Source organism: Biomphalaria glabrata, chromosome 1 (genome assembly GCF_947242115.1).
Source record: "Biomphalaria glabrata chromosome 1, xgBioGlab47.1, whole genome shotgun sequence".
Taxonomy (NCBI): domain Eukaryota; kingdom Metazoa; phylum Mollusca; class Gastropoda; family Planorbidae; genus Biomphalaria; species Biomphalaria glabrata.
Window position 1 is genome coordinate 80,299,601 of NC_074711.1, and position 10,856 is coordinate 80,310,456.

General features: G+C 32.4%; 1 protein-coding gene across 1 annotated transcript in view; it reads left to right on the top strand.

The window, feature by feature from the left end:
• Nucleotides 1-10,643, top strand: part of LOC106079750 (uncharacterized) — a 35,432-nt gene extending 24,789 nt beyond the window's left edge. The window contains exons 17-26 of the mRNA XM_056017893.1: nt 141-403; nt 1,042-1,147; nt 2,356-2,582; nt 4,088-4,271; nt 4,727-4,810; nt 5,829-5,960; nt 6,801-6,863; nt 7,816-7,846; nt 8,918-9,030; nt 9,311-10,643. Of these exons, the coding sequence (XP_055873868.1) occupies nt 141-403; nt 1,042-1,147; nt 2,356-2,582; nt 4,088-4,271; nt 4,727-4,810; nt 5,829-5,960; nt 6,801-6,863; nt 7,816-7,846; nt 8,918-9,030; nt 9,311-9,646 (1,539 nt within the window). The 3' untranslated portion in view covers nt 9,647-10,643. The remainder of the gene's footprint in view (nt 1-140; nt 404-1,041; nt 1,148-2,355; nt 2,583-4,087; nt 4,272-4,726; nt 4,811-5,828; nt 5,961-6,800; nt 6,864-7,815; nt 7,847-8,917; nt 9,031-9,310) is intronic.
• The last annotated feature ends 213 nt before the right edge of the window (nt 10,644-10,856 follow it).

Consider the following 10,856-nt stretch of genomic DNA (forward strand, 5'->3'; position numbering starts at 1 on the left):
ATTGAAATCCCTTCATATAGTGTTTACTATTTAATGATTTTTTTTCAATTTTGCATTATTTACAATTTATTCTTGTTTAGCTTAAAGGACCTCTTCATAAAATTCTTACATGTTGTACAAATTTTATTTATTTTGTTTAGATGGACAAGCTTGTCAAATTTTTTTCAAGAGACACCGTCTATGTGGCAGAAAGGGAAATCAATATAGAGCTGAAGTATAAAGTGACAGTGCAGAACTACTGCGCCATGATGGTGAACGTGGCAAAGAAGGATGTGATGAATGAGCTGGAGGATCCACCCATGGTGCTGGCCACCAAGGTGACAAGGGCCATGATCTATAAGCTGCTTAATGACATGCTTCCTAAGCACACTAGCTTCAAGGATATGACAGCAGATGAACTCAGGTATGTCATGCTGTTTTTTTCTTCCAGTTTTTTAGAATAAGATAAGATTGCTTTATGGAAATGTTGTTAAATTGTTTGCTACTTTTTAAACTTTGGACAGATGAATTGGAAATACAATCTAATCAAACTAGAACAGATGCAAAATAGATCATAAGAATTATAATAAAAGAATTTTACTAGAATAACATAATTATTAAAATCACTATATATAAAGACACTTATTTGTAATACATAATACATAAAACACTGAATCATAACTCAAATATAAAGATAAAGGCACCTTTCTTATTTCCATATGCTAGGACCAATTTGTCCTTCTTTCTTCCCATGTGCCATTTGACCATGACATGGGTTACCTGAATCAGTCAGGAAGTTTCTTATTAACATGATTAACATGCATGACTAAATTAACACATGGATATATGTAGAACATAATTATCTGAAGGAATGTCTGTAATTAGAAGAATGTGCTGATTTGCTAACTTTTTAAATTGGTCAACAGCTCTCAATTTCTATTAGGCTAGGATGTGCATCAGAAGACTAAAGGTCAGATTGAAATTCAAGTTCTCTGCCTCACATTCAACATCTTCAACATTGACAAATATTTTGATAACTAACTCAATGCTTTCACATTCTAGGCGGCTTGGAACTAGAAGAGAAAGAATACAAGCAAGGAATGACCCCACTGCGAAATCAAGTAGAAAAGAAACACCAGAAGAGAAAAAAAAGAAACAGATGATTCAAGTAAAGAATTTATTTTAAAAAAATTGAACTAACAAAAAAATTCTTTTGTCTGTTAGAGATATGAGATTTAATTTTTTGGTAATTGAGGTGCTAGAAGTGTTCTCATCTGTTAGTAGCAGAGAGTTATTTGTTAATTTTAGAGATTTTTTTTTATTTGTTGAAGTTTTGAAGGTATCTTCAATGAAATAATGTATTTTGTTCAGAGATCTTTAAGGCATGTTAGATGCTATTTAATAAGCAATAACATTGAAATAGTGACATACAGTGACTAAGTAATATTCATAGCTCTTGTATAACGGGTACCTTACTACACATAATTCACTAAGACAGGTTCTGTTAATATGCTATTATAGTATAGTATTGGAGAAAGGATTCACATCTATTTCACTGTTTAGGCACACATGATTGTTGTTTAAATCCTGTATTGGTAGTGAGGTCTTGAACTTATTGATTTTGGTGATCTTAGATCATTTTCTTATTTCTAATCTGCTCTCAGCACCTTGGATGTCAGAGGGCATTAAGGAAGCCAAACTGATTCATTGCCATTGTGAGAGATTGTATAGTAAGACATTGAAAAATTCAACTACAAATTAATTTATTTATCACCACATTTGTCAAACGTATGACTTTTACATCATCTGCCCAATAGACCGCAAGGTCTGAAAGGGAAACTTTTTTATTTTTTATTTTACATTTGTCAAAAGATTGAAAAGGTTGATTTATTAAGGAGTCATTAAGAGTTATTATTGAAAATTTGAAATGTTAGGTGGAGCTAATAAAGGAATTTCCATCTTCTATAAACTTGTTGACTCATTTAGTATTTAACTTATTGGCAAGCATTCATCAGAACATTGAATTCTCTCCAACTAGCTAAGTGTCCATAACATTCTCATGGCCAGGTATTAATTATTCTTATTTGTTAAACATTATCAAAAGCACTTAAAATGTCACTATAAATGGGACAGTCTCAGCAAGCTCAATATAAAAGTATAGAATGCTGATGGAACCATTCTAGGCCCAGTGATGTTTATTATATATACTTATCCACACATTAGTCCTGAGTGATAGCTGTTACTTTTACCATGGTAAACAAAAAGTTTTTGCCAAAATTTGCTACAATTAAATGAAACAAAAAGTTTTTATTTTATAACATTAGTTGTTAGTAATATTAGACTTTGCATTCTTTTTCTTCTACGTTTTAAAACTAGACTTTGCTGGAAGACCTCGGCAATAGATGGCGAGTGAATGTGAAGGAGAATGAACTGAATCATTGTTGCATGCTACTGGCTCAGTGTTTGGTTCAGGAGCGCATCCTTGGATTCTCTCTCTATTCCGGGCTGGTCAGTGAAGAGCATGAAGAAGTCCTAGACAACAGTCGCTCTCGTCTCGGGGAAGTCGAGAAAAAAGCTTACACTGCCATTCTCAAAATTGCCAGGTTAGTAGAAATTTTTTTCTGTAGTATGATTTGGTGCCTATTGTCTAGGATGTATTGTATGATTGGTGAAACATTCATCAGTGTTTTGAAGTGTGTTAATTGTTTAAATAAGATTCAACTTACAAAGATAATTTCATAAATAGGACTTATTCTTCTTCTTTTAGTGGCTTTTGTGTAATGATTGAAAGTGTTCTAGTGGAATTCTTTATTGTTTCAAGTGTTAAGATATTTAATGCAATTGGAATAAAATGAGCAGACTGCTTATAAAGAATTTCCAGAGCTAAATGTTTGTTTTTTTCTTTAATGTTTGAATGTGAATGCATACCTATTCTGGATCTAGTAGCGTCTTAGGTTCTATGACAATCATGGAAGAAGTACATTTTTGACATGGGTTGGGAGATACAAAATGGTAGAACTAAAATTGTTTTACATGTTTCAGATGTTCATTCAGATTCTGAAGATAATTATATCCTAGCTCAAACCATCTGTGGATGGCAGTGTGCAGGGTTTGAACCTGTTACGTTTGAGACCACCTAACGAACATTAATGTCAAATCTTGTTATATCAAATAGTCAAGAGGACTTCCCTTAATTTTGAACATATTTGTTTTGATAGTTTATGTTACTGAACACCTCTCACTTTGAACAATTAATAAATACTATAAATTTGTTTAAAAAACATTTTTATCTATAAACATGGTCAGAAGCATTCATCAGAACATTGAATTGTTTGTTTGTTTTACATATTTCGGATGTTCCTTCAGAGTTGAAGATAGTTTACTTCCTAGTCCTAATCTCCCTCAGGACGACGTGGGATGGGAGCAGGCAGGGTTTGAACCCTCGACCGTCGATAAATCCGAACGACAGTCCAGCGCGCAAACCGCACAACCAGGCTAAGTGTCCCTCCCTCACTTGATGTTTTGGATAGCTGCCTGGTCTTTCAGTAAGCGTGCTGGACTGTGTAACAGATGCATGTGTATATCAAATGTAGCTGAAGTATTTCTAGAAGATGCTTAATTAGACTAAGTGCGTGTGTACCTTGTTTGATGTATTTTAATTGCGAGTTCTTGAAACATGCACACCGTCACAAATATAGATAAGGTACTAACAGGAACACAGACTCAATGACCAAGTTGACTCAAGGTGAACTTCAAACAAATATTTATTACAGAATGGGCCACAGTCTAGTCTAGTTATCCTCTCAAGAGTCTAGCAGTAACTGATTAATTAAAAGTCTATTCTAATCTCTAACCCAAAGTCTATGTCGTCACTATAAAATGTATGTTCACCGTCAGTCTAATAAAATGAGCTACCCAACTAACTAAACTAGCTATCTAACAGTTGTCATTCGGACTTCTTGATGGTCCAGGTTCATACCCTGCCTGCAGCCATCTCCTGTCGTCCTGCTGGAGGTTTGGATTAGGAAGTAAATCTTCAACTCTGAAAGAACATCTGAAACATGTAAAACATTTTAGAAACATTCAGTATTGAATTCTCTCTGTCCAGGAAAGTGTTGCTCCCTCGATTGCGGAAGGCTATTGACTCTTCTCAAGACTTTGATATTTTATTCACTAAGTTTAAAATGGAAGCGGCCTACACTGCCGAGGTTCTAAATGTTGTTCAGACAATGAGTGAACCAGTCTTTATGAAAACCTGCTGCTTCTATGTGGATGATATTGTGGAGATAAAGGTAAGAGTAGTAGATCCTTAATATTTGAAGTGGAAGCGGATAGATAAGGAAATTGAAATATACATTGCTATAAATCATCGTTTCTCAAACTAGTGATGCTCACCAAGAAAAAAAAAATCTATATCCCCCCCCCCCCCCCCCCCCACTACCCATTGCTTGTACATAAGTAACATTGGATCTTAAAATAAGCTTCTTTGGTCTAACAAACATAATTTTGTAATTCTAATTTTTGAATTAAATGTATGCACTCATTCTTATTGGATTTGTTAATTAAAGTAATTAGAATATCTTTTCTTGAATAAGTTCTGTGTCTTATTCATTTCTAAATCTTTGTGATATTTTGGAAAACAAAAGTTCCACTAAACTATTGTCATAATAGAAGATCTACTCAGTCAACTTAGATATAAGGCAACATTACCATATCTAATTTTTCTTTTTGTATTTTTTATCTTTAGATGCAGGAGTTTAAAGAACTTGCAACTTATATGAAATATATGGAACCTGCAAAAGACATTACTGGTCATTTAAAGTTAAAAATGGTAAGAGATGTCAAATAATAACAATGACTGTCCAATTACTCAAGGTAAAAACAGTTGATATATATGATATATATATTTTGTTTGTTTAATAGCAATTTCTAGATGCAATTGTTATTCAACTTGAAATAATAAGAAACATAAAAAAAAAAATATAAATACTTTGCTTATTTTGTATTCTAATGACTTATTTTATGCTATATTTGTAGTGAATTTCAAGGTTATAAAATTGTGCATACAAAGTATAATTGTAAAACAGGTCAATTTAAAAACTTAAGTGAAATCTGCGATTGAATTAAAATAGTGAATGTTTTCTAAAGTTATATCCTAATAGCTCCACATACACACTTCACCTTCTCCTATCCCCTTGGACACCACACATGATATGTCGACTCAATTTTTCTATCTCTCTCTGTCTTTTGCCCTGAAAAGAATCTATTTCTTTGACAGGCCCATCCATTATTTTATGTTATCTTCCCATTGCTTTCTCTGCCTCTTCTTCTTTGTCCTGGTACTGTTCCCTGAAAAAAGGTATTTGCGAGCCCTGTGGACCTTGTTATATAGTCATAAAGTTTTAGTTTGCGTTTTTTAATAGTGGTCAGCTAGTTCGTGGGGTCAATTTGTCATTTTGATCCTGTTTTGAATCTCCTCAATTGTGATGTGGTCTTTGTAGGGAACACCTAGTATCCTGCTATAGGTAACCTTCTATAGCATCTCAATTCACCTGCAAGGGTCCTCCTCTATAGATCTGCAGTTAGCATCCAAGTTTCTATAAGGAATTTATAAATAAAAATAATGCTTTCATTTTGGAAGTAGTTAAAGTTTTAAACCTAAAATTGGGAAGCACTTTTAATTATAATTCAAAGATACTGTTGAGATTTTAATTAAGAAATTAAGTTTACCCTGATGTGAAAAAGATGAGAGTTTGGTCAATATTCTAGCTACCTTTTTAATAATTTCCATTCCACTTTGAACATTTTAATTTCAGACTATGTTGTTTTTTTTTTCTTGTTTCCATCAGATGAAAGCCAAATACAAAATTGATGAACCTTTTTTTGAACAAAATGTTCGGTATAATTTTTCTTTCTCATCCCCCATACTAAGATGGGGAAATGTTGCCATTAAAGGTGTGCCTGCATTTCCTAATGATCTGGTAGGTTTCTTTTCTTTTTTCATCTATTGTACATTGAATATTGTTTTACTGTTATCTGTAAACTAGTTATATATTTTTGTAAAAAAAATATGTAGATCTTTATAAGTAATTTGAAACTGTTTATTCTTCTTATAATAAAAAAGTTTTTAATTTTCAATATCGTATTGTAACAGTCTCTCTTAAGAATTATTTGTAAATAAAGATGTTATTCACCCAATAGCTGCTATTTCCTCTTTTAAAAGATTAGAACTCTTGTTATATGAAAGTTAAGACAAGAAAAAAAAGCTTATCTAAGGGGAGCAACTTCAATTGTTTGGTACAATAAATTTTTAAACTTTCAACTTGATCTGAGAATGGGTGTGGGAGAAATAATCCTAAATATTAGGACATATCTCTGAATGCTGGAAAATTAAATTTCCCATGTGAGTGTCAAAAGAAAATTAAATACCAGTAATTAGTTGATTACTTAGTTAATTTTTTTTATCGATTGTTGTATTGTCTTTGTCAATGAATAATTGTGCAAATGGGTGTGATATAACATGTTCAAATTTTTTACCAGACAGAAAGATAAAGTGAGTTCCTATAAGCTTTGTAAAAATTGCTGGCAGTTTCTAATTGCATTGCATTGCATCAGCAGTCTACTCTAAATTAAAAGTAAAAAAATAATAATTAAAGTTTAAAAACAAATATATATTTCATTAAAATCACTAGTGAGTTACTGAACTTTTTATTGTATATTGTATTGTATTTATTGTGTATAATATTTATACTCTGAAGACTATTTTCTGTGAAAGCTTTTTGTAGCAGGATTATTTTTCAGTAAAATATTTTTCCTTCCAGAAAAAGGAATCTGACTCTATAAAGTTTGATCAGTGGCTACCAAAGATCATGCAAGTTGGTGCTGTAAGTATGACATTATATACAGCTTCATTTTAATGAATTAATCATTTATTTTTGTGCTCTAAGACAACACAGTCCTTAGAATTCCTTACTTTCAGATCTTTAGTCCTCAAGGAAACTATTGTAGGCATTGCAAATTCAAATTTAACCTGCTGGGCATTTGTAGCATTAATTTTTTCAAGTTCATTGGTAAGCAACTTTATACTAGCACAACATGGGCATGGAAGCCCATTTTAACAGGCTACTTTAATTCTATGACAGGAATATTTAAGCCCTTTTTTACCAGCTTCACGGGGAGGACTTAAGATAACTTACCTGTACAGATTGGAGGGACTATTCCCTACTTACAGTACCACCTTGACAGCTACACAAATAGAAAAGAAAGCAAATATCAAATACACATGCTATAATTGGCCTTTATCGAGCATTACATTACACGATTTTCTAACACAAGTCTTTCAGCATATCATTATGTCTTTATCTTTTATTGGTAACTTCAGCTGATAAATTTCAATTTCACAATCTAGAGATGTTTGTAGGCAGGACCGAGTAGATATTGTGAACTACACAATGTATAATACAACAAAACAAGATTTACAAGGGTAGATAAAATATTTCTAAACAATGATATTGACATCACTTTCAAAGTAAGCATTGATAGAGAATGCATTGCATGGGACATCTATACACAAATTAAAACAAAAACTGATGGATGAGAGTTGTAATATAGTTCACATTTAAGTTATTTATTCAAAAGTCAGCAAGAATTCAAAATAATACTTTTTCATAGACCTGCAAAATTGGGAAATGTTGCCAGCATCAGTGGCAAGAGTATGTTTCAGACTATAATGTGATTTCTATATCATTTTTATTTCCATTTTCATTGTTCATTTATTGCTTTATAATCAGTATTACTAGTTTTTTGTGTAACATAAATTGTATTATTCTTTAACAGAAAGATGAAAATTTGGAAAAAATTACTTCCAGTAAGTGCAATTATTGTTCAAGTACTGCTGTTTAAAACCTTGAAAAATATTATTATTTTTACTAAAGCATGACAATCTTTTCAAAATGTGTGGGGTTTTTTTGTCCACTGATGGGCTGCACTTGAATATTAAGTATTCATTAACAAAAGATGTAGCAGAAAAAAAAACAGAAATGAAAAAGTGGTTTGAGTCTTGGGACAAGTCCCAAAAAGCCAGTGGAGTCTGGGAGCGCATGAGGCGCCCTGACCACACTTCCCCGTGGTGGAGGCTGTCCTGGCCTGAGCAAGCTATTATAGCACAGTGCAGGACAGGCCACTGTCCTGTTGGCTCATACTTATCACGGCTATGGCCAAATTTTGATTCACGGTGCCCCGCTGCGGGGAAGAAGAGGAAGTCATGTCTCATATTCTTTTTGACTGCCCCAGACTTGTTGATCTCCGTCTCGACAGCTCTGGGAAACCAAAAATTCTCGACCTGTATGGTGACATGTATACACTACGTAAGACAGTAGGGTTTCTGGCCAGGGCTTTTGCAAAAGAGGGTTTTAGCCTATCAAGCCCTCACTCAAATGGAGTTTGATGATGATGATGGTAGCAGAAACAGCTTTTTTTTAGCTGATTAAGGACCAGATAAGTCCTACATGCTTTGTCAGAACATATCATTATATATTTTGTTGGAAAATTTTCTTTTGATTCTTTGGAAAATGGTGGTTTAAGATAAGTCTGTTACACTTTTACACTTGTGTTCTTTTATTTTGAAATAAGATTGTTAAACTGTTTAAGGTTTCATAAATGTTTTTTTTTAACTTTTACTTGGTGTATCATTAGAAGTTTTTAAATTTATATGTATTTTGAAGGGAGTAGGGGGAGTCTTTAAAATTGCAAGCTTAAAAAGATAACAGATATATTTTAACTGTTATGAGATATTTTTAGTTTTGTTAAATTTATGCAAGTATTTTTCTTTGATTTGCCTTTTACTTTCTCTTTCATGCCAGTACCCAAAATATTTTGTGTACTTGGTGTTGAGGTTTTAGTGTTATCAACTTATATGTTAGTGATCTTTTATCATCAGGGGTTCTTAAAGCAAGACGGAAACTCAAAGGGTATCTGGATCTCAATGAAGTGGAGAAGAAAAGAAAATTAGAAGCTCATCTCGGCAGAGTGCAAGCCAATTTAATTGAACAAGTAAGATTTATTTACTTACCCTTGTCCTAAGAATGAAGCTTTAAGACTTACATTTGAAACTTTGTAGACAATTTTATATATTTCCTACAAGCATGTAACCTGTTACTGTGATTAGATTGTTTTTGAGTTATTGTTACATTACATGTTTCATTTAATAATTTCTTCTATTTTATAATGATCTTTATAATGCTCATCTTACTATAGTTTGTCTATATTGTTTTTAGATGTTTTTTTTAATTCAAATTTATATGTAACAGAAGGGTTTCTTCTGTTTCTGTAGATAACCTTAGCCTCACAGAATATCTCTGATACATACACTCAAGAGACAGACTTTCAAAGAGAATACCATAGGGATGAATTATTCAATGTTGAGTTTTATGCTACAAGCAAACTGCAGGTTCCATTTTGTTCCGCCATGGGAACCATCTTAATTTTGCTTGTTGTTCTGTTGACACTGTTGATGATGTTTTTTACCACATTTAAGACCAGTCGCATGGAGGTGAAGGACGTCCGAAACTGGTTTGTCTACTGCTGCTTGGCATTTTTATTACACTCTTTAGTTTTTGAGCCACTCAAGTGTGTATTTTACCGTATTTTCAACTGGTATGTTGACTGATGCATCAATAGCTTGTATGCTGACTATTACACTATTAAGATTGAATGTTGACTGATATATCTTAACTTGAATGTTTACTAATGCATTATTAACTAGTAAGCTGACTTATAAATCTTTAACCTGTTTTTTTTTTACTTTTATTTCTTTAATTTGTGTGTGATAAATCTTTGACTAAGTGTGTTGTATGTTGACTGCCTGGTACATTTTTAGCTTTTATGTTGACTGATACATCTTAACTTGTATGTTTACTTATGCATTTCTAACTAGTAAGCTGACTGAGAAATCTTTAAATCTGTTTTTTTTACTTTTACTTCTTTAACTTTGACTAATCTGTGGGTCTGATATATATATCGTGTATGTTTTTGGCTGACTTATACATTAATAGATATTAAATATTTGACTAATGTGTGAGTCTGATATATTTTTGACTAATCTGTGGGTCTGATACATCTTTGACTAATCTGTGGGTCTGATATCTTGATCTTGTATGTTTTTGGCTGACTTATACTTTAATAGATATTAAATATTGGTATGTACCTAGAATTTATGTTAGATACAAGTTCTGTATATTGTTAGATTGTGGATATCAACATACGGTGTTAATTGTTATACAAGTATTGTTACATCAATCCAATAGTCCTTGTTTATATGAACAATGTCTGCAGACTTATTAGTTTGTTGATTATTCAGCTAATTGTTTTCCAGATGACCAAGTAATGTTTTCTCTAAGTGAAATTAATCTTTTTTTTTCTTGACTATTAGAAATGTAAGTTTGATACTTTTCTTCAATAAACCTTTTTGATTTTAAACTAATTATCTTGTGTGCAAGTGTGTATGTTATGGTTTTATGGCCTTGTGTATGGGTATATGTGTACACTTTGATATGATTCATAATCTTGTGGACTGGTAAGATTTCTTCTTTCCACTTAATTTTTTTTCCTAACCATTCTGAAGAGTCTGGTTGGGATTGTAGTGCTAATACATTCTAGAGACTCAATTCTGCTACATTTTGTGATCATTTATTCTTTGATGTCTCTCAGTTTTTCAATGTTGTGTTTTTTCTTTTGCATGCCTCTCAATTTCCTTATACTCAAACAGCAGGGAGTGGAAAAGCAATTCCAAGCTAGAGAAATGAAATGCTTCGAAATCTACAATTTTAAATCTTGAGTTTAATTAGGCCTCTGAACATTTTCTACAAATAGGAAGTGAA